This window comes from Emys orbicularis, chromosome 4 (assembly GCF_028017835.1).
Source record: "Emys orbicularis isolate rEmyOrb1 chromosome 4, rEmyOrb1.hap1, whole genome shotgun sequence".
NCBI classification, from domain to species: domain Eukaryota; kingdom Metazoa; phylum Chordata; order Testudines; family Emydidae; genus Emys; species Emys orbicularis.
This window is the reverse complement of record NC_088686.1, coordinates 78,982,426-79,007,040: the sequence shown is the minus strand read 5'-3', so window position 1 is coordinate 79,007,040 and position 24,615 is coordinate 78,982,426. Positions and strand designations below refer to the sequence as shown.

General features: G+C 43.9%; 1 protein-coding gene across 2 annotated transcripts in view; it reads left to right on the top strand.

The window, feature by feature from the left end:
* Positions 1-17,934, top strand: part of TTC17 (tetratricopeptide repeat domain 17) — an 88,104-nt gene extending 70,170 nt beyond the window's left edge. The window contains exons 20-25 of one of the 2 annotated variants that reach the window (XM_065403195.1): positions 6,774-6,894; positions 8,368-8,527; positions 9,261-9,344; positions 11,273-11,392; positions 13,985-14,128; positions 17,738-17,934. In XM_065403195.1, coding sequence (XP_065259267.1) covers positions 6,774-6,894; positions 8,368-8,527; positions 9,261-9,344; positions 11,273-11,392; positions 13,985-14,128; positions 17,738-17,926 — 818 coding nt within the window. In that variant the 3' untranslated portion in view covers positions 17,927-17,934. Of the gene's footprint in view, positions 1-6,773; positions 6,895-8,367; positions 8,528-9,260; positions 9,345-11,272; positions 11,393-13,984; positions 14,129-16,827; positions 17,161-17,737 lie in introns of those variants that run through there. The other variant, XM_065403196.1, reaches the window with a different exon arrangement.
* Positions 17,935-24,615: the final 6,681 nt, after the last annotated feature.

The following is a 24,615-nucleotide window of genomic DNA, read 5'->3' as shown; positions in this document are numbered from 1 at the left end:
TTTAGTTCGACATAGAGGTCTCTTAAATTCGACTTCTGTACTCCTCCCCAACGAGGGGAGTAGCGCTAAATTCGACATGGCCATGTCGAATTAGGCTAGGTGTGGATGGAAATCGACGCTAATAGCTCCGGGAGCTATCCCACAGTGCACCACTCTGTTGACACTCTGGACAGCAGTCCGAGCTCGGATGCTCTGACCAGCCACACAGGAAAAGCCCCGGGAAAATTGGAATTCCTTTTCCTGTCTGGGCAGTTTGAATCTCATTTCCTGTTTGGACATCGTGGCGAGCTCAGCAGCACTGGCAACGATGCAGAGCTCTCCAGCAGAGATGGCCGTGCAATCTCAGAATAGAAAGAGGGCCCCAGCATGGACTGATCGGGAAGTCTTGGATCTGATCGCTGTGTGGGGCGATGAGTCCGTGCTTTCCGAGCTGCGCTCCAAAAGACGGAATGCAAAGATCTACGAGAAGATCTCTAAAGCCATGGCAGAGAGAGGATACAGCCGGGATGCAACGCAGTGCCGCGTGAAAATCAAGGAGCTGAGACAAGGCTACCAGAAGACCAAAGTGGCAAACAGACGCTCCGGATCCCAGCCACAGACATCCCGTTTCTACGAGGCACTGCATTCCATCCTAGGTGCGGCTGCCACCACTACCCCACCACTGACCGTGGACTCTGAGGATGGGATATTGTCAACGGCCGGTTCCTCGGACATGTTAGCGGACGAGGAAGGAGATGAGGAGGACGAGGCAGTCGACAGCGCTTACAACGCTGATTTCCCCGACAGCCAGGATCTCTTCATCACCCTTACAGAGATCCCCTACCAACCGTCCCCAGCCGTTAACCTGGACACAGAATCAGGGGAAGAATCATCCAGTAAGTGTTTTAAACATCTAAACATTTATTTTTAACAGAACAGGAATATTAACAATAACATCAATGGGTTTCTCATGATTAGTGTGCCCTAGGTGCTTAACGTTTCAGTCCTGGGCAGTGCAACTATTAAAAAAAAATCTAACAATGTCCGGTTTTGCATGATAGTTCTGCCCAAGCCGCTCTACTGTTTAGTCCCTGCCAGTGCAGCTACAGTAAAATGCGGTCTATATGTCCGGGGATAGAGCTGAAATCCTCAATGGACATCTCCACGAAGCTCTCCTGGAGGTAATTGGAAAGCCTTTGCATCAGGTTCCTGGGGAGAGCGGCCTTATTGGGTCCTCCGTAATAGCAGACATTTCCACGCCAGGAGACAAGCAAGTACTCCGGGATCATTGCCCTGCAGAGCATGGCGGCATACGGCCCTGGTCTTTGCAGGCTTTCCCGAAGCATTCTTTGTTTTTCCGTGTCTGAGATCCTCATCAGGGTGATGTCACTCATGGTGACCTGCTTTGAATTAGGTAGGGGAATGTTAGTATTGGGACTGCTTGCCCGTTCCTTTACAGAACTGTAACCGGCGGTTTACAGCCACGCGGTGGAGGCGGGAGAAGGGCAGCATACAGGGATCTTTCCCTGGGACAGCCGCGAGGGGGTGGGACAGGGGCAGAGCTCATGCTTGCCGGATTGCTGGCAGCAGGGACTGGCATTGCTTTCAATGTGAAAGGAGGCCAGTGCAACTATTAAAGTTTTAAGCAGCCACAAGTCTACGGCTTACCATGTCGGCCTGCTACACAAATTCCGGTGTCCTGCCCCGCTTCTCTGATCTGCACTGCAAGACCCCAGGCACTGAATGCGAAGGCCGAAAATTCGACCTTGTCCTGAGTGCGCATGTGATAGGTGCTGTGCATGGTCTTCTTTACAGAGAAAGACTATGTTCTTTGTTCACAACTAAATTTATCTTTCTGAGGAATTCACTCCCTTTTTCCCATTCCCACAGCTGCGACTGTCTCCCAACCCAGCCTGGCATCACACTCCCAGAGGCTAGCGCAGATTAGGCGTAGGAAGAAGAGGACACGGGAGGACATGTTCTCGGAACTTATGGGCTGCTCCCGAGCCCAGGCAGCACAGCAGACCCAGTGGAGGGAGAACTTGTCCCAAATGCACCGTTCACACATGGAACGGGAGGAGAGGTGGCGGCAGGAAGACCAGCAGGCGACTCAAACGCTGCTTGGACTAATGAGGGAGCAAACGGACACGCTCCGGCGCCTTGTGGATGTTCTGCAGGACCGGAGGCAGGAGGACAGAGCCCCGCTGCAGTCTATCTGTAACTGCCCTCCCCCGCCACCAAGTCCCATACCCCCCTCACCCAAAGTCCAAAGAAGGAGGGGCGGCAGAGTCTGTGAAAACTCTCACTCCACCCCTGCAGACTGCTCTACTACTAGAAGGCTCTCATTCCCCAAAATTTGACAAGTCCTTTCCTTCCCGCCTCACCCAAGCCCCTGTCCAAGTTTCACCCCCCAGTTTCATGTGTAGTTGCTAATAAAAAATATGTTTCTGTTAATTACTGTTTCCATCATGTTCTTTAGAGGAGAGTCTGTCTGAAGGCGGGGAAGGGGGTTGGTAATTGGACAGAACAGTCACCTTTACCAGGGTACAGAGGCGGGGGCAGGTTCAGCAGCAGGGCACACACACATTGCAGTCACTAGTTACCCTGGTCATTCTGGGAGGTGGTTTTAGTGTTCTGTGGGGGGTGGGGGGTGCTCTGTGACTTTGTGGCGGGGGAGGGCAGTTACAGATCTTATGCAGCGGTCCTTATCCTGGATCACAGAGCCACGCAGCAGGGGATCTGTAACCGTCCTCCCCCTGCCACAAAGTCACATAGCCCCCCCACACACAGAGTCCCGAACAGGAGGGGTGGCAGGGTCCGTTGAAACCACCAGTCCACCACTGCGGAGCCTGTCATTCCTGGAGTTTGGAAGCGTCATTTGCATCACTACACTACACCCGCTCCCCACCACAGTCTGCGTCCCAGGTTCAACACTTTCCCACGAAAACAGTAATAAAGAAAATGGTGTTCATTAACAAAATTCAAGTGATTTTATTTTTAAACGTGTGTTGGAAGGGGGGGAACGGGGTATGTAACTGGAAAGGATACTGAACATTTAGTGGGTAAAGAAACGGGGGCAGGTTCAGCTTCTCTGTACACAAACTGAAAAGTCACTGGTTACCCTGCTCACTCAGGAACCTAGCTTTCAAAGCCTCCCGGATGCACAGCGCGTCCCGCTGGGCTCTTCTAATCGCCTGGCTGTCTGGCTGGGCGTAATCAGAAGCCAAGCTACTTGCTTCAACCTCCCACCCCGCCATAAAGGTCTCCCCCTTGCTCTCACAGAGATTGTGGAGCACACAGCAAGCTGCCATAACAATGGGGATATTGGTTTCGCTGAGATCACAGCGAGTCAGTAAGCTTCTCCATCTCCCCTTGAGATGTCCAAAAGCACACTCCACCACCATTCTGCACTTGCTCAGCCGGTAGTTGAACAGTTCTTTTTCAGTGTCCAGGGCGCCAGTATAGGGCTTCATGAGCCAGGGCATTAGCGGGTAGGCTGGGTCCCCGAGGATGACTATAGGCATCTCCACATCCCCAAGAGTTATTTTGTGGTCCGGGAAGTAAATACCTTCCTGCAGCCGTCTAAACAGACCTGAATTCCTGAAAACACGAGCGTCATGAACCTTGCCCGGCCATCCGACGTTTTGTAAAACGTCCCTTGCAGCACCATTGAAAAGTAGCCCTTTCGGTTGATGTACTGGCTGGCCTGGTGGTCCGGTCCCAGGATAGGGATGTGAGTTCCATCTATAGCCCCACCGCAGTTTGGGAATCCCATCGCGGCGAAGCCATCTATGATGGCCTGCGCGTTTCCCAGGGTCACTACCTTTGAGAGCAGTACCTCAACGATTGCGTTGGCAACTTGCATCACAACAACCCCCACGGTAGATTTGCCCACGCCAAAGTGGTTCGCGACTGACCGGTAGCTGTCTGGCGTGGCAAGCTTCCAGAGGGCTATGGCCACTCGCTTCTGGACAGTCAGGGCTGCTCGCATCCGGGTGTCATTGCGCTTCAGGGCAGGGGACAGCAACTCACAAAGTTCAAGGAAAGTCCCCTTCCGCATGCGAAAGTTTCGCAGCCACTGGGATTCATCCCAGACCTGCAGCACTATGCGGTCCCACCAGTCCGTGCTTGTTTCCCGTGCCCAGAATCGCCGTTCCACAACATCCACATGACCCATTTGCCACCGTGATGTCCTCGGCGCTGGGTCCCGTGCTTTCTGACAGGTCTGTGCTACTCTCAGACTTCAGGCCCTCACCGCGGTGCCGTAGCCTCCTCGCCTGATTTATCTGCATCTGCCTCTGGGAAAGGTGGATGATAAGCTGCGAGGCGTTGACAACGGCCACAACTGCAGCGATGGTCGCAGCGGGCTCCATGCTCGCAGTGCTGTGGCGTCCGCGCTGTCACTGACCAGAAAAGTGCGCGAACTGATTTCCCGCCGGCGCTTTCAGGGAGGGAGGGCGGGAGTGACGGTTGGATGACGACAGTTACCCAAAACCACCCTCGACACATTTTTTTTCCCCAGAAGGCATTGGGGAAAAATTGGCTCGACCCAGAATTCCAATGGGCAGCGGGGACTGCGGGAACTGTGGGATAGCTGCCCACAGTGCACCGCTTCCAATGTCGACGCTTGCCCCGTTAGTTTGGACTCACAAAGTCGAATTACTGTCCTTAGTGTGGACACACACGTTTGACTTTGCAATATCGATTCCACATATTCGATTTAAGTAAAATCGAACTACTCTCGTAGTGTAGACATACCCAGACTTAAAGGCCACCTCCAGTTCACCCAGCTGCAAAATGGGTACCTGATCCATTGGACTAGGACAGTCAAAGCAGTTGGACATGATGCTGGCCACATCACTCCATAGTGTACTGTTCGCTATGAAACCGACATGCCTGGACCATGTTGTGTCAATGAGCCATTGGCTCAGGGAAACTTTTTGACTTTGACCAATTGGGGTGGATTTGACCTTGTGACTTAGGAGGCCACCTTGAAGGTTCTACTATGCACCTTTTAATAAGCTCCCATTTTAGCAGTTGGAAGACTTGGATTTGTTTAATATTCAAACAGTAAAGATTACTTGAGGCTAAGCAGGTTGGAAATTTGGATCGTACCTGTGACCTTACACTCCCCCATAATGCTGAGCTCACAAATATTATCTAGCTATCTCGGTCTTAGGTATTTGTATGGTGTCCGTTACTGTAGTATCTGAGCATCTCATATTCTTTAATATATTTATCCTTTCAATACACCTGTGAGGTAGGAAATACTATTTATCCCCATTTTACAGATGGAGAGCTGAAGCACCGAGAGGCAAAGTGACATGCCCAAGGTCACGAAGGAATCTGTGCTAGATCAGGGAAATAAGCTCAGATGTCCCACGTCCCAGGCTAGCTCCCTAACCAGCAGACCATCCTTTCTCTTGTTATATATTATCATTCCTCAGTGAGATGATCACCACCACCACCAGCAGGGGGGCTCAGAAATGTCCATGTGAACTACTGAATACTTAAGAGTGAAAAGCATTCCAGAGTACTGACATGCTAAGAAATGATTACCCTGGCATGAATTTTCCCAGTGATGCACCGAGAACAACTTCCTTTAGCAGGCCTCTAATCAAAGTGTTTTCTATGAGTTGATGTAATAGATTTATTTTAATTTTGCAAAAAGGGAAAGCACTTTCATGCAGGGTTAGGCGGTAAGATTTGGATCCAAATGGCGAAAGAAAATCAAGTAAGTAGAAATAGATCTTGAAATGCTGCCTAGGCAATGCATTTAGCTCTTTGCTTGCTTGCTTTTTTTTTTCTACATAGTATTGTTGATGTTATTAAGCACTGTAATAGTTAGAACCATATAGGGCCAGCATAGTTAGCCTCTTGCTGAGCTGCTAAAATATTTTTCTGCTTATACACTCCACTTGTTTTGAAACTACCATGTGAGAGACAGTATTGACTGGTGGTTAAAACAGGAAATCTGAAATCTTAGGGCCTGATCCAAAACGCACTGAAGTCAGTGGAAAGACTTCAGTGGGTTTTGGCCCATTGGTCTTATTCCTTACTTTGTCACTGATTTCTGCATAACCATGGACAAAGTATCCCCCTGCCTCAGTTTACTCATCTGTAAAATGGGAAGAATAATATTTACCTAATGGGAAGTTCTGAGATTTAATTTCTTAATGGTTTCTAAAGTACTCTTAGATCCGCAAGCAAGACTCTGTAAAAGTTATCATCCATCATGATCAATAATAATTTTATTCCCTGAAAAATATTGACATTATTCCATCTCACCCTGAAACAAGAAGAACAGAGGCTATAATAATCAAAAAATATTTGCATTGGTTCTGGAAGTAGTTGCAGAACTGACAAGGAAAGCTCAGCACCTCCTTGGTAATATTTTCTATTTAATAATTTACCTCAAGAAACTCCAAGTGCAGAAATGCAGGTAACACGTTGCTTTTTTTGTGTGTAACCCAGAGAATAATTATTCTTAAACTACAGATGTGGAAAGGTATTAATAAAAAGGTTTTTAAACATACACATTGCAGCCTTTCATATCCTATTTAGGCTCGGATCCTGCAATCAGATCACCATAGGCAGACCTTTGGGTTCCACACAGGTGTGGGGCTCTTTTCACAGGGATCCAATTGCAGGATGGGGCCTTAGCTCTTTGAGGCAGGGAATACCTCACATGCCTCTATATGTGTAAAGTGCTGTGTAAATCTGATCCTTTATAAATCTTTAAAAATGAATCTTTGTAGCTTGTTTTTTTTAAGATATTGCCTGCTTCTTTCTAGGGAAAAGGCGTGACTATCGCAGCCTGGGCTGGCCAAGTCCTGATGAGTGTTTGAAACTCCGCAGGGTGGAGTTCACTACTGTAGCCAGCACATGGCTAGCTGTTTCTGCTAAAAATATTGAGTGAGTATCATGCGTGTGAACGTAATCAAGTAATCGGGGTAGGGTGGCTGTATGGTCTTATTATGTACATATGCCAAACATCTTAGTGGCCTGCTAAAGCAAATGGCAACTCTACTATGACTTCAGCCAATCTTGATACCACCTCTATGGTACTCTACCCAGGGAGGTGAGTCTTTAACATGGAGCCAACAGCAGGGCTGGGGACTGTGACAGCCCCTTTGTTCTTTGATTTGAGGGTGTCTGTCCCCATGGGCCACCCACATTTGCAGTTTAGGGGTACTGGTAGATCCTCAGTTGTTTCAGACAGTCCTATAGCAGCAATGAACAGGGCGGCTATTTTCTATCTGTACTTGGCAAGGACCTTTTCTCTCAAATACAAACCATGTTACTGTTGTCACTGACTGTCACCTCAATATACATGGGGCTCCTCCTTAAATCCATTCTTGTGCAGTCTGTTAGTTATGCACAGTATCTTGTGAGCATGACACCAATGCTCCCAGGTTTACTTGGGCTGCCTGCTGGTTTCCAGCTTGTGTTTAAGGACTGAGAGAGTGCTGCCTGTGAGCGATAGTGTTGTAGTTGCGGTCAATGGAGGTGCTGAATTAGATCCCAATGTTATAATAGAGAGGAGGCTGTCAGCAGGTCATTCTCCAGCAGGGCCTTTCGATTCTGGAACTTGATACCCACCTTGGTCTGAATCTGTTGACGTTCAGGGATTGCTGCAAAGGCCATCTATTTGCTAGGGCTTTGGGGAAGGGCTCTCGGTTTGCATGGGTATGTTTTGGTTTTTTTGATTTACATATTGGTTAGTTTAATTTTTGTTGTTCTGTTGTTGGGTGGCTTTTCCTTGTAAGGACTGTTAAGTCAAAATAAATAGACTATCTCCCTCCCTTCCTTTCTAGCCCATGCTGTAATATTGCAAGTCCCCTTCATATTTGCATCCTTCACAGAAGAGAATATAAAACCTATTGGTTAGTCAGACAGAGGAGGGTGAGCTGTCTTGGATTTGGAAACCTGCTCTAACTAATGTAAACACTGAGCCAGGTTGGGGGTGTGGGGGATGGGGGAGTTGCATGATCTGTATAATCATACGTGTATGAAGTGCTAATGGAAAAACTACCAATATGCCTCTATCCTTGGTGACCTATATCAACTCTGCTGCTGTAAGGAAACTAGCTTGTGGTTAACGGCCACTCCTGAAGAAGAGCTCTGTGTAAGCTCGAAAACTTTCTGTCTCGCCAACAGAAGATGGTTCAATAATGCCACTCAGTTATGCAGTCTAATAAGACAGACAAGTATCAGCTAGAATGGGTTAGCAAAGAAGTCTGCTGTTTTAGAATTTTGTCTACAAAGTGAAGGTCAAATTCCTCCTGTTCTTACCTGCTACATAAGCTGTTTTTGTTAATTGACTCCTCCCTCTCCTGACCAGAAGGGTCTGTGTATGACTTAGAACTTGTTTTTCTTCCTTTCTAGCATTACAGAGCACATCGATTTTGCCACACAGCTGCAAGAACCAGCCATGGAGCCCCTTTGCAGCCCCAATCTACCTGCCAGTATGCACACCTTGGACCATCTGCAAGGGGTCTCCAATCGGGCTAGCCTGCATTACACTGGAGAGAGTCAGCTGAAAGAGGTACACCTCTGTCTTCACATTGCTCTTTGAAGGCTATCCGAGATTTTAAGGATCAAGAGACCATGAGGTTTATGTCAAGGATGGGATGGTTCCGAGGATTTGTAATAGACTAACAAACCTTTCCTCACTGATTCACTGCTCATGGGTACTAATGAATGACCAAACTTACTACCAAATAATGATGGTCTCACTTCATTTTTTAGTAGATCAGAGACCATATTATCAATTCCCCTTTTGGCTTTCTAAACAAAAGAGACGAGAATCAAATGGTCCCTGGACACTGAACTACCTTCTCACTCCTAGAAGTGGTCCCTCTAATGCACACCGGAGAGGAAATTTGTCTAGTGACTGCCACCAAGGCTATACCTATTCTGTGGCTAAACAGTTGCTAGAGTTGTCAATCTGGGATCTTTTGCCAATAACAAAGTTATGTAAAGAAAAATTTACCATATATGTTGAGCAGATCACAAAATGTTGAATCCATCTATTGTCATGTTTTCAACATTTCAGTATTGTACTTCAGGGGCCATGTTCTCATTGCCAGCTAGTGCATTTGTACTGTACACAAAAGCCCCCAGATATGCAGGCAACACAGAGTCCTTCTTAGGGGAGGGATCCAGTCTTTGCTGGGAGACAGCATCAGATTTTAAGAAGCCATTTACTTATCTGTGTTTCCTTGATTTCATCTTGTCAATTTCCACCCTCTAAGCACCTGCCTTTTCCTCCTCCCCAGGTATTACAGAATCTTGGCAAAGACCAGTATTCACCACAGTCATTAGAACAAGTCGGAACTCGAATAGCCAAAGTTTTGGAAAAGGTATGTGTGTGTGACAAACAAAATTGCAACAGGGTCTTAGTGTCCTGTACTTTACTTGCCTGACAATCCAGCCCTCAGGGCTATCTGTCCAGAAACTCGGTCTAGGACCATGGTGATATTGGATGATAGTTTAAAGAGAGTTCTATCTCTATGCATTACCTGCAATTGCTTGTAAGCCTTTTTCTGACCCACATTCTGTGCTTATATAATGTGAGGTGAAGCAGTCAGATCTCTGTGCGTGTCTCTTTAATAAAATAACATTTGTAAAGTTCTTTGGTATCCCACCCATATATCATATCATATCCCTGTGCTGGGCAGCATTGATTGTGATACTTCATTCTTCTTCACTGGCTTCCATCTGAGGATCTTGAAGTACTTTGAAAACATTAATAAATGTAGCCTTATGGCACCCCTGCCAAATAGGGACAGTGCTGTTGTGTCTGTTTTAAAGCTGAGGATACTAAAATATACAGAGATTAATGTCCAGATTCTCCTCTCTTACACAGCTACAACTCCCACTGAATCCAATGAGCTTCACCCAAATAAGGGAACCAGGAATTTGGCCTGTGATCTCCCACAGGCCTCTCACTAAGACTATGGCTGGGTTAAGCATAGAACACAGATCGTCCATCAGCTAGTTTTCTTCCTTAGCCAAATAACTTATCCAAACACTGCAAGACTGCTATTGAGTTAATAGAGAGAGAGAGAGTGTGTGTGTGTGTGTCTGTCAGTCAGTCAGTCATAAAACAATGTTCAGATTTTATACCTGGACCCAGTTTTATTACATCTGCTGTCTGACTGACATCCACCAAAATAAGTTGATCAGGTGAAATTCAGAACATTCTGCTCCAAAGCGGAAAACACTAAACCAGGCTGATTTATAAAGTTAATGGAAGAGGTTTCCTATTTGGGCATCTCGGCATCAATGGTCTGTCTTGACATCACTCATTTCAGCAATACTGGACTATCTACTAGCTCTGAAACAACCTAGATTTTGTTCCATAATGGTCCACTACTCTTTGGTAGAGGCTTCTAGATCAGATGCCCACTTTGGTAGGGCTGTCCTGACATCTTTGTTTAAGTAGGACTCCGACTAGACATCTCCAAGCAGCCAGATAGCTACTTGTTAGTTACCAAGAGTGAAATCTATGTGGACAGTCACTCAGTTATCTACCCTACAGTAACTGTGGTTCTTTAAGATGTAATACATATGGCTTCCATGACCCGCCTTCTTCCCCACAACTATGGAGTCCTACTCCTTTGGAATCCTGTATTGGTGAAGGAACCAGTGGACAGTTGGGCCTGTTCTTTCTTTTGTGCCTTCAGCTGGGGGGGTGGGGCAGCATAATGACAACTAGGGTGCAGGTGTAGTCCCAACAAACACTGCTGGCTAGGAGAATTCAATCTTACGTGCATGGATCGTAGGCATGCCAAGAGTAGAATCCATGTGGACAACACGTCTGAAAGGACCATAGTTACTCTAGAGTAAGTAACTCTTCTTTCTTTAGGTTGCAGAGTCAAGCAATCGGAAATTATGAAATGCCAGAATTCAGGTTGTCCATGCAACATTGATTTGGCCTGCTGGTGCAGATACATTGTTACAGTCCTTAATTACATACTATTTTTCCATAGGACTCGTGCTCAAGAGTGCATAAGATGGATGCACAACAGGTCACAATGAAAGTTGCAGAAGCAACCATAAATTTGGCATTTCCTAATTTTCAGGCATTTGACTTTGCAATCTAGCTGTTTTGTATATCTCATTATTAGGTAACACACACTTTTTTGCTGCCTTTTCTAAAGGTATATTGTTTAATTTTTAAATGGAAAACATTGATTATGGAGTGTAGAGGGAGGAGGTGGGGCTGGGAGAATATTTTGTACAGGTTTGTGTAATTCTTTTCCCCCTGCTGCATTGTTTTTTTCAGAATCAGACTTCCTGGGTCCTCTCCAGCATGGCGGCTCTCTACTGGAGGGTGAAAGGTCAAGGGAAGAAAGCAATAGACTGTCTGCGGCAGGCCTTGCACTACGCGCCGCATCACATGAAGGTACGTACGACACTGCTCACCGCTGAAATGAAATACTGGCAGCTCTTCCCACCTTGTGGCTCATCTGTAGCCAGATAACAAGTTCTCATCAGTTAGCTCTCATCAGCAACCCCCAGCTAGTGTAAATGTCATATGCACTCTCACCTGGCCAACGCATTGACCTAGGATATTAGCCAGTCCTAGTGAAGGTCCTTGAGGCTTTCATCACCTCTTTAATGTAGGATGTATTTTTACACACCTGCAGAAGACACAGTTATAAGTCTCCCCTGAGCCTGGAAGGGCAGGTGAATGTCCTTCAAGACTGACATGCTCGGTAATAAATGGCAGGCAGGCTATCAATACATACATGAATCCCTTGATCATATGGAGTTGCCTTAGTTGCTAAATTTATGTGGGTATGCTGGAACAGAAATTTGTTGTTTCTGCCACCCAGGGATTAGTTAATATGTTCTAGGAGTGCTTAATGCTTAAATAGCACTTTCCATCTACAAAGAGTTTTACCTGTGTTGGGGAGGTTGATCATAGTCATTAGCCTCTTTTTACAGCTATGGAAACTGAGGCATAGAGTGGAGAAGGGACTTAGCCAAGGCTACACAGTGAGTCCATGGCAGAGCTGGGATTAGAACTGAAGAGAAAAGAAGGAAGAATGATTTTGTTATTAAGGCATTGGATTTCAATTTGGGAGATCTGGGGTGTGTTGCCGGCTCTGCCACAAACTTCCTGGGCCAGTCACTTAATCTTTGTGTGCCTCTATTCCCCATCTGTAAAATGGCGATTAGAGTGCTTCCCTACCTCAAGGGGTATTGGGAGGATGTACATGTTTTTGTGCGGTGGTCAGATACTGTGGTGATGGCATCCACATGGGTGGAAAGAGATAATTTAGTTTATGCCTGGCTTCCCTGTCCCAAGTGCAGTCCACCTGACAGCACTGTATCTATTTCAGTTCTACTGCATCTGTTTCACTTCTGTAATTCAGTCTTCCTTTGCCCTGTATATCTTAAAGGAAGACTGGAATTAGGAGATTATGCATTATGCCTTTCTAAACCCAGGGTTGTGAGTTCAATCCTTGAGGGGGCCATTTAGGGATCTGGGACAAAAAAACAAACAAACTGTCAGGGACAGTACTTGGTCCTGCTAGTGAGGGCAGGGGACTGGACTCAATGACCTTTCAAGGTCCCTTCCAGTTCTATAAGATAGGTATATCTCCATATATTATTATTATTAACTCTTTTTATTTATCTCCCTACCGCTTTCTTTTTATTGAACTGTTTAAGGCTCTTCAGAATTGGTTCCCTTAGCAATGTGTTTTGTGGGAGGGATTGGAGTAACATGATTGGCAATTGTTAGCACACTGCCAACTTGGCAAGAACACAGCCCTGCAGTGCTGACCAATCTCCAGCAATTTCATGTCATTGCTCAATACCAGAATGCTTTCCAACCTCAGGACTTGTCTTCCTATTTGAAGGAGCAGCTGTCTCCAGAAAACATGTGGGCTTGGTTTGTTGAAATCCAACAGCTTGAAAACTCTGTGAGGCTTGGCACTGAATGAACAGCTATTCAATATTTTGTTTTATCCTCATGTGTGTCTCCATGCCTTATTTACGGCACATTATTCAAACCCTTTTCTGACTACAGAATTTCCTTGTAGGTTTTTCTGTGGCACTCTTCACTATAGTATCTGAGTGCTTCACAAACATGAATGAATTTATTTTTACAACACCCTGTGAGGTGAGGTGGTATTCTCCCCATTTTAACAACCGGGAATGGAAACACCGGGAGACTAATGTCAAAAGTGTCCATTAGTCTTGGGTGCCCAATATGAGATGTCTAGGGCCTGATTTTTCAGAGTACTTAGTATTATGTAGCAATTTATGTATTCAAAGCATAGCTCTCATTGATTTAATCTGCAATTGAGAGTGCTCAGCTCTTCTGCAAATCAGACCCCCATCAGGTGCCCAGAAAATGAGGAATAAACAATTAGTGGCCACCTGTGAAAATTGGGTTTATGCAACTTTCCCAGCATCACATAGGAACTCTGTGACAAAGGCAGTTCTCCAGGGCGGCCTTCAGCTGCGTTAACAATAAGACCATCCTTTCTCTTCCCAAAATCCCCTGCCTCATCACTACACACCTTCTAACTTCTGCAACATATAAGGCAGGGGTCCTACAGTCTCCTTCACTACACAACACTGATTTATCCCCAGAGGAATCCTGTGGGGGGAAAATAGTATGGGATCATGTAATTAAAGATTATATCATGCATATGCTCAAGGGGGCCAAATTAGAATTGCACAGGCAACCTTAAAACTGGCATTTCTTAACTTTTGAGTGCTTGACTTTGCAACCATCATGAATGTTCTGTTAATGTAGATTTTTGTGTGTAATTACATATAAATATTAGAGATGTCTGGATTTGTACTTCTGAAGTCTAAACCCATGAGAAATAAAATAGGAGCCACCCATCCATCTCCAAGAAATAACCCAGTGGGAAGGAAGAGATGGTAGAGCCCCTGCCAACTCCCTGATTCAGGGTCAAGAGAATGCAGCTTGTACTGCCCACTCCCTTTATAGCTCTGGCTCTTCTCTTTTCAGGATGTGCCACTAATAAGCCTAGCGAACATCTTCCACAATGCAAAACTTTGGAATGATGCCATCATCGTGGCTACCATGGCAGTGGAAATAGCCCCGCACTTTGTGGTTAATCATTTCACACTGGCTAATGTCTATGTTGCAATGGTGAGTAGCAGCTGCTAGATTTTCTCCCATCTCCAGATACAGCGTAAAGCAGCTTTGAGCCCAGGAGCAAGCTTAGAATTTCAAGGCTAGAGGTGCAGGAGGCTGGAAGTGGAGATGAGCAAGATCAGAAAGGAGGAATATTCTTTCAAATATGCTCTTTGAATTATTCCAACTTCTACACTGATTATTCAATACTGGGATGGCTACTGTATTTATACATCGTGTCACAATGCTATGGCTATGAGGCCTAGTAATGACAGTAGCAAACTGCAGATAATTCTGCTTAATCTCCCCTCTAAATAATGTCCTAAAAGTTTACATGGCACCAGAAAATTGGAGACAAACAAAGAAGAGTCCCTGTCTTGAATAGTTTGCAGTCTATAGGCCCAAGTGGTACAATACAATACAAAATAAGTGGATAACGCAAGGGAGGCATAATTTCAATATCTAGTTTATCAGCCCACAAAGATCACTAGTTGGTAGAGAGAGTTTAAACTCCCTCACATTGTAAACATATTTCTTTCAACATCTTTCACCCTGTTGATTAAAAGGAGCAAGTGTCTCTCATGTGCCTAGATTATCCACTTCTTATTGGACCTATGTTGTATACTTGATTCTGATCAACTAGCAGGGCTGGTGCCAAGAAATCAGGATGGTAAAAGGGGGACCATCAACTTGAAATCTAGTTAGTATCAACGAATGAGTCTGAAGTATTTTCAGGTACTACACTTGCCTCTGATTGCCCCTGCCAATTTTTCAGGATTTAGTCACATATTCTTAATTTTTTAAAATGTTTTGACTCTCCGTTGTTGCTGTATGAAAGTCCCACACAAATAACAGAGGAAACTGACTGGGTGGTCAGGTACTACTGTGGTGGGGGTGGAACATATACATAATTAGATATATTGTTGCACTAACTGCACACAGTGCTGCCAAATGCACAGTGGAAACAAACTGAAAATATTGTTTTTCCTCTATCCCTTTATATTGTAGTAATCTGAGTGATCTCTTGAGATAATACTATGCAAAACATGTCAGACAGAAGTGAAATTGAGTTGCTGGTGTCCCTTTAAAGTTAACCTTCTTAAAATACATACCACCATGCCTTTTCCCATCCTCAGCACACCCTTTCCCTGCCTCCAAAATGTCCCCTGGACCTAGGGGTTCTTGGCAGGGGTGGGGCACGACAGAGCTGGCAGAAGGCTTCCTGGACTTGGGATGTTCCCTGTGTGGGGCCTTTTTTGCACCAGTTTAGGCAGTACATAGGGCCTGCAGCATGGAGACAAATTCCCTTTCTGGGTCAGGTTACACATATATCAAAAAGAGTAGCTCCAGCAGAGTGAATGGGATTACTTTACTGTTTCTGGGAGCAGAATCTGTCCCAGTAAGCTAAGTATCTAAAATGTCATATTAGCTACCAATACAGCATTAAAAATGTTGACGTACACTAGATTTAACCAGCAAATTGCCGTATAATTTGGAAATGTTAGCCGTCTGGCAACTGGAGAAAATTCTGGGAGATTCTACTGAGTCTTACACAAAACTGTAGAATTGTGTGGAAAATAAAACTAAAGGGACATCAGGGTAAAACCAAATCACTATAAAAGTATCCTTATGTGTGTTACTAACAGAACTGTAAATAATAGAAGCTAAAAATGGAAAAGTCTCTGGTTCTTCACATCAGATGCTGCTCGTTAATTTCTCACTTTTCCAATAAGAAACTAGTTTGGGGCTGCTTACGTGTAATTCCACAACAAATGCTCCTTCTTGTGTGAATCACAGAAAAACTATACTTTGTTGATTGGTCTGTGTAACTATTATAAATAACACTTGGCATCTTTTATCCAAAAATTTCAGAGAGCCTCACAAACACTGATTTAATTAAGCTTCCTAACCTCACGGGGAAGTGAGTATTATCCCCATTGTATAAACGGAAACACTGAGGTACGGAACGTGTATGACTTAAGCAAGACCACTTGTTGAGTCAACGGCAGAGCAAGACCCAGGAGCCTTAACTCTGAGTCTCCTGCTCTAAGCGCTAACCCACACTGCATTTCAATGAACTATACAACTTGTGTTTTTTTAAAAAAAAAAACGGAGATAGAAAAAAATCTTGAAAAATAGGCTACAGTGCTAGGCATTATATCTCCTTTCATCAAGGATCTCAAAGTGCTTTGCAAATACTTATTGATCAAGTCTGCACGGCAATTAAATGCCCACGGCTGGCCCAGGTCAACTGGCTCAGGCTGCAGGACTTTAAAATTGCTCTATAGATATTTGAGCTCCGGGTAGAGCCTGAGCCTGAGCCTGAATGTCTACACAGCAATATTTAGCCCTGCAGTCCAAGCCCTGCAAGTCCAAGTCAGCTGACCCAGCCCAGCCATGGCCAGACCATGGGCCTTTTATTCTAGTGTAGCTCTACCCCAAAGGTCATATCCTGGGAGGTGCTGAGCATGCTCAACTCTCATTGACTTAATTGTCACTCATCACTCTGTGGGATTGGGCCATAAACCACACAACATCCCTGAGAGGTAGGTGAGGAAAATAGAGAAATCACTTCAACTACTTCTGGGGTAGAACACCACACATTTAATGACCCCCCGCAGCACTGCACAATCATTTAAGATAGGAAGTGAATAGAATATGTTGTGGCTTTTGCTGTTTTGAAAGCTGACATTTTCAATCTTCTTTCCTTACAGGAGGAGTTTGAAAAGGCCATGAGATGGTATGAATCAACGTTAAAACTCCAGCCTGAGTTTGCACCAGCAAAGAGTCGAATCCGCACCATCCAGTGTCATTTACTCATGAAAAAAGAGCGACGGTCTCCATGAAGATCAGCAGCAGCTTCTTTTTTCTTAAGAAAACAAAATCATTGTTCACTATTCTGCTTTTAATGAGGGGTGCTAAGATAAATTGGGGAATCAAGATTTCTAACAACTCTTGGAAAGAAATGGGGTTTGGATCAAGGGATTTATAGTTTGTTTTTTCAGGTGGAGGATTATCTTTGGGAAATAAATACATTTCACAAACCATGATTTAAAACATCTGTGTAAATATTGAGCCAAGAAACTTTCCATGTGTCCATGAACTACTCCAGGATTATTAGGTTTTTCTTAATGCTCAAATTGGCGCCAGCACCAACAATAACTTGCTTCATTTTGTAGCATTTAAGTCAATGGAAATGCAAAGCACATCCCTGCACCAAATAGCAAAAAGTTATAATCAGCTCTTCACCCATCAGAAATTCATGCTTTACCCAGTCTCGTCCAGTCCATATTGCTGTGTTACCAGCTTCAAGTTAGTTTGTGGGGAGGAGGGAACATGATTTAATACAAAATCTTAGTTAAAAAAACAAAGTGTTTTAGGAACATCAAGCCTTTTTTATACTGTTATTTCTGTTGGGGGATGGGGATGAGTAGGAGGATGGGAACAGCAGGAGACCACAGTCTAAATGGTTTACGTTTTGGTTACAAGACAAAAAGAGGTTAAATCAGTTAAAATCCAAATAAGAGGTTTTATATCTGTCTGTATATTCAAAGCCCTCTGAAGCCCTGAGTCTTTGTTTTACTAATTCTTTGTTCGCTGTATTTTTACCCATCTCGGAATAAGGTGCAAGTGTTGCAGTCTATCTCTCTGAGCCTTAGAGACCTTGAACTGCTGAGAAGGAGAGAGAACAGAAATTGTGAGCAAACAAGTCAGGTGGAGTGTTTCCATATCAATCTTCTTTGGTCGGTGGAGGACCTGAAGCTCCAGACGACATTGTTGAATCAACAAGGGCACATACTTGGAACAAAATAAAATTATGTTTATGAACAAAACCCTGGCCTGTGGTTTAATTTTTCTGTGCCTCAGATTCCCCTTCTGGGAGAAAACAGGGAAATGATAGTTTGAGCTGATCGGAATACTTTCGACTAGATTAAATTCATCAACATTTGTTTCATCGAAGCTGAAACATTTAGCAAAGACTTAGCAGTTTTGATGAAGTTTTTGTCAGTAGGGTTTTTTTGAGAGCGAGAGAGAGAGAGACTCTCACACTGTGTAGTGGATAGTTAGGACATTAACGTTGGGATGTAGGAGATCTCTGGAGCGAAGAACTCTGCTCTGAATCAGGCAGAGTAGGGACATGAACCTGAGTCTCCCATATCCCAAGGCAGTGCCTTAAATGTGCACGCTCACCCCTTCCCAGACACAAAAGCTCAGGTTTTGATCCAAAACCAGACATTTTGAGACAATTTAATTTGTGCAAAAGCACTTGAAAGGGTTTTCATCCCAGTGCAGAACAAAAATAAATTTTGGAACCTCAAAAGTGGTTTTGAAGCAGAACTGTCGTCGTCCAGTCAGATCTAGTGATACTAGCACAGATGCAGCTTGTTGAAAAATGAGGGGGCGGGAAAATCACAAAAAAGTCAACATTTTTTGTTTTGAGGTTTTTAAACATTTTAGAACTCTGTTCTTTTCAAACGTCATTTACCTTTTTCCCTCTTCTGTTCCTCCCGTCCCATTTTACCTCTTTTTGTTTTGCCATTGAAAAAGGGGTAGAGGGAGAAAAATCAACATTTTTGTGGCTTTTATTTAAAAAATGGAAAAATTTGGATAATTTTTTTTACAAAATTTCTGGTTTTGGACAGAAGCCATTTTTGACCAGCTCATAAAATACCCCTGTAATGAAGATATATGGGTTCTTTAATGCACTCTGAAGATAAGTGCTGAGAATTATTTATTCCAAACAATTTCTGCTTATCTAGAGAAGATGATGCAGGTCTGACCAAATACTACAGTTGTACAGATTCATTTTTATAAAAATAAGTGAATATGTATGAGTTAAGCGATGTCCTCTGGTTGCCAACAAAGCCCAGGGTGTCACAAAATTTATTTCCTAGACTAGAAGTTTACTGAAAGCTAAAGGTTACTGAGGAGGAGGGATATGTATATAGGCAAAAATACAGAAATGGTCATTTCAGTAAGACAGATTCTCCAAAATCTTTTCCTAGAAGATCTGGTAAAAAACAGCTATTGGATCTGAACTCTGAAGAGGCTTGTTGTATGGTAGTCTAGCTTGGTTTCTGTAGGCAAGAGGTAGAGTGCAGATAAATTGAAAGAAATCTCATCAGTTGTCTGCTTGCGCCAGGAATAATTATAGTAAAAGACTTGCTTATAGTTGAACTGAAGCAACAACCGAGCTGGAAAAATGTATTTACAAAGTGGCTTTTCAGTCTGCTGCTTAACTCAGCCTTTGTTTGCAATTAGAGCTGATAATAGATGTTTGGAGCCACCTAGTTGGTGGTACAAACCCTCCCTTGCTGCTTCATCCACAAATCTTAAAAGGAAAAGTACGGTCTCCTGTTCTGGCTCTAGACTGAGGAGGTTCCTTCCTCTTGCTCCCTTATATCTTCTGGTCAGTATCAAGAGATTGCCACACTCTGGATTCTCTACACTGCTGCTGTCTCTTTCTGGCTGGTGCCAGTTGTTCATATGAATGCTAAGGCCATGAGAACCTAGAGCAGCAGTGGGAGGAAAGTAGAAAACTATCGTTGGCCTTGGCAAATGATTCAGTAAATCTTTATGGACCACTAGAAATTATGCTCAAATACAGCAGAGATGAAAATGTTTAACAATACCATAGTAGACCAGATGTAAAATACCATGAGGACCGCTGTATACTTTTCTCTTAGAAATAGCCATGCAGATAGCATACAACAGGATGGAACAAACACTGTTGATCAGTAACTGAGAATGTGTGCATGACAATATCCACAAACTGGTACCATAAGCAAGAAGATCTCAGAACTCAGCGCTACAGGCCTTTTTAATCTGATTACTTTCCAGAGTTCACATCAACTTCTTCAGACAAATACCTAATAAATAATTCGTCCATTATGGGAAAGTCTGTTCTTTGAAATCTGTCTGCATCTTGGCTAAGTACCGCAAGGAAGCCTCCTCTGCCTTCCCACCAAAGAATTTATATTTACAACTGTCCATTGCTTATTTTTTGTTTAATTTGTACAATCCACCTGTCCTATAACTTTGGGCACATTCACAATTACTATTTAAAAACATTACAAAACAGATCTGAGTTGGCAGTAATTCTGAAACCCTCCTTTTGTACCCAGACTAAAACTATGTCTATGCTATAGACCGGGGTAGGCAACCTATGGCACGCGTGCGAAGGCGGCACACGAGCTGATTTTCAGTGGCACTCACACTGCCCGGGTCCTGGCCACCGGTCCGGGGGACTCTGCATTTTAATTTAATTTTAAATGAAGCTTCTTAAACATTTTAAAAACCTTATTTAGTTTACATACAACAATAGTTTAGTTATATATTATAGACTTATAGAAAGAGACCTTCTAAAAATGTTAAAATGTATGACTGGCACGCAAAACCTTAAATTAGAGTGAATAAATGAAGACTCGGCACACCACTTCTGAAAGGTTGCCGACCCCTGCTATAGACCTTTACAACAGCACACTGGTACCACTGCAGCTGCGCTGCTGTAAGGTCTCCCATGTAGCTGCTCTATGCTGACGGGAGAGAACTCTCCCGCCAACATAATTAAACCATCCCCAACCAGCGGCAGTAGCTATGTTAGTGGCAGAGCATCTCCTGCCGACATAGAACTGTCCACACCAGTGCTTTCGTCAGTGAAACTTATGACAGCTGGGGCGTGTTGTTGTTTTTTTCACACCCCAGGACCAACGAAAGTTTTACCGAAGAAAGTGCTAGTGTAGACATAGCCTAAGACCTGTTCCACAAAACCATTCCCTAAGAAAACATCTGAGTGCATATAGTCTTTGTAATATGCCCTGAATCAATAGAGTTGGGGTGTGTCTGATCAAGAGGTGAAACCAAAGAGAATGTCCTTCATTCCAAACTCCATGCCTCAATAGGGACTGACAACTTGAGTATCCCAGCTGTTCTCAAATATCAGGTTAAAACATGAGGTAAGGTATGCTGGACCCAGACCAGAGCAGAATTTTTTTTTTAATTGGCTTTGTAAATTAAAACTAACACCCTGAATTGGAAGCCAAGTGCATTTTATGGAGCAGAAAGTGACATGCTCCATGTAAAGTCTAAGTAAAATAACCAGTTCATTCTGCATAGACTGACATTTCTAAGTGTAGTACAATAGTAATCTAGTCCAAGAGTGACAAAGACCTGGATAGTTGATGCAAATTCTCACAGCTGATAGCAAATGTAACAATCACCTGGACCAAAAAAAAACCTCTTGATCACTGCTGCCATGTGGGCATCTAGCAATAGCCAGTGGTCCAGTTATGTATGTTATTGACACAAGGTGGGTGGGCTCTCCCCTTCCCCAGATAGCTCTGTCATCTTAAGGTAATGCCATAGATGCCTTGTGCCACCAATAATCTCCCAAAAAGGGAGATTCAGGACAGGGGGTGATAATTAGGAAGATTGTCCGTGTCAAGCTCACATCTTGATCCATGGACTAACAACATGAGAGATGCTTGCACACTGTCCTCATAAAGGGAAGGGAAGTGGAGGCAATCTCCACCAATAGTGGACCCAGTACCACCCTACTAGTATCAGCCAAGAAGGACACATGTCTTAATTGCAGGTGGTAGCCCAAAATTCCCAGAGCACATCCAGGAACTTGGGAAACTAGATCAGCTGAAAGTGGAGAAGAAATTGCGAAAGTGCTCTGCCACCACTGAGGTTCCAAGTGAGTCCAAATCAGAGTGCTTTCATCCAATGGGAAAACTCACAGCAAAAAACATTTGATCCTCCCTCTCTCCAACAAAAGGCAGCTCATGGCAAAATCAGAATAGTTCTGATCAGAATTTCATGAACGCTATAGTGGAAGGGGGGGAAGAACTTCATTGCTCCCATCGTGGCCCACAGCACAAGATTTTATCAAATCTTTTTGTAATGTAATAGATTGAAGTGGGAGCATGACTTCCACGACCAGTACCCTAGCTTCTTCTTTCCTCACTCCGTCTGTTGCAAACCAACTGTACAGAAGTCAAAAACATGCCCCTGAAAACAAACTTCTTTGATTAAGCTTATGAACCCCTAGTTCATGCACTCCTCTATAGCTTACTGTGCAAAAACTTAATCTGGGTAAAAACTGTAGAACTACAAGCCATGTTCTTAGCATTCTTATTGAATCGGGGTTTAGGGCACTCGCTCTGGAGTCAGGAGACCTGTGTTCTGTTCTAAGGTGGGAATACACACAGCAAAAAACATTCGATTCTCTGTCCAAGAATTCTATTCCCAGCTTTGCCACTGACCTACTGTGTGACCATGGGCAAGTCATTTCCCCCTCTCTGTGCTGCTTTTCCTCCTTCCCCCTCCCCCCCCACCCTTTGACTGGCTTGTCTATTTAGAAAATAAGCTGTTTGGGGCAGGGACAGTTGTCACTATGTCTTTGTACAGTGCCCCAATTTCAGCTGGGGCTTCTGTGTGCTACATAATACAAATAATATGAATAATAATTACTATCAGAATAACCAGTGAAGCTCATAAAGTAAGGAAAGGAGGAATTTAAGGGCCACCGTATCAATAGTCAGCAGGCAGTTTTAAAGATCATCCCTTGAGTAATGAGAAAAAATCAAGATCCTTTCCCCTAGAAAACTATTGGTTCTTGTGTGTAGTAATCAAAACGATCCCCTGGTTTCAAGCATCATAAGTGGTGTCCCTCTGGAATGCTGCCAGTAACTCTAGAACCTTGATTTCTTAGGAGATCAGCTGATCATATTCCTTTACATCAATTGAGATCCTCTTGAATACAGGTCCAAAAAGGTAAGCAAGGCTTCCATGTCTCCATGTACTTGGGTCAGTTGTTAGAAAAAAAATTTTTATTGCGGAGCACCCAAAAATGCACTAGGCGCCATCTGGACACACAGAGGTTCAGCCCCTTCCCTGAAGATTTTATAATCTAAGACCTGTCAACATTTAGGCATGCAATTTTAAGCAATTGAATAGTCTCCCTGAGTTAAATAAGACTAGTCTCATGTTAAAGCTAGTCACATGTGTAAGTGTTGACAGGATCAGGGCATAGGCAGAGATATGATTGGAGGAGCTTTATTGCTAACCACAAGCCTTCAAAAGTCATGAATCAGGTCCCAAAACATCATGAGATTGTTTAAAATCTCATGATTTTTTAAAGCCAACTTGATTTCTTTTTGCCTTTGGTTTTTGAGCCTTTAGGGGTGCACTGGGATCATGTTTCCCAGTTTTTCTCTGCAACCATGAGGGTCAGAAACTTACTTTTGTTTTTAAAGGAAAGCTGAAAGTCCCACCTTATCACGTGTCTTCAGGAGCTGGAGCTTTAAGAAAAACATGAAATATGGCAAGATTTGCAATAAAATTGTGAGAAATGATAACACTTGAGGAGGGGAGACAAACCAGAGGGAAGAGGTACTACTGAGGGAATGTACGTTTACAAATACAAGATGAGCTAGGTTTACTGCATATTCTACTGGTTTGGCTTGGTTTGGTTTACAAATTTTAAGCACGTCCCCTTCTTTAGTCCCTCAGAATCATGATATTGCTAGATCATGTCTCATTATTAACATTATTTTATTATTTATATTTTATGATGCCTGCAGCATGCTAGTTGTTTCACAGCAAGGCAGGCCTCAGCTCTAACGAGCTTAGCATTTGTGGGCCCCAGCCTACAAGGAGCTCTGGGTGGGCACAAGAATCCACCAGTATGGGGCTCTGTGCAGGATCAGGGACTGAGTGACACTTATTTATTCAAATTTTTATCAATATCCATTGGTGTCCAATCCAGTGCTGCAAGGAAGCGAGGATATAACACAGACCAGCAATAGGCGGGCAGGGAAGCAGGAAAAGGTTACTCAGTGCAGGCACATGTTTTTTCTGGGTAGTTGAGGGTTTTGTTTTTTTTTATTTTATCTACAATGTCTTTTAAAGGATCAAACAGCCATTTTTTGTTAGGCATTGCTGCAGAAGTGGACTTTCAGGAGGTGAGGGTAGATGAACAGATTTTGAAAGGGAGGGCCAAGTGTAATGAGTATCGTGATAGAAGGCACAGACGTGTGAGGAAACAAAAAGGGGGAGAATGGTTGGTGTCATTGATGGAGCAGAGAGGATAGGAAAACAAAGGGAGCCCAGGTCAGAGATATAGCCTAGGCCTGTTTGATGTAAGGCTTGGAAGGTAAGGACAAAGGCGTTTTAACTTGATGCCAAGCACCAGAGGAAGGAGGCTGTGATAGTCACGGTAGGAGATGATCAGGGCATGAACGAATGGTTTGGCCACTTCGATGAAAAGGAAAGGGCAGATTTTTTTTTGAAATGTGGAGGAAGATGGACCTAAGTGACAGAGAGAATGGTGGTGGTATCGAGTCTTGCGGAGAATTGGAGGAATAGACAGGGCTTGAGGAAATATTATTAACTCAATTTTGACCACATTAAGTTTGAACTGATGGAGAGCCATCCTGGATGAGACACCAGGAGTGGAGAAGTGTATCTGAGTGCATTAAGGATCATCCTCTAATACC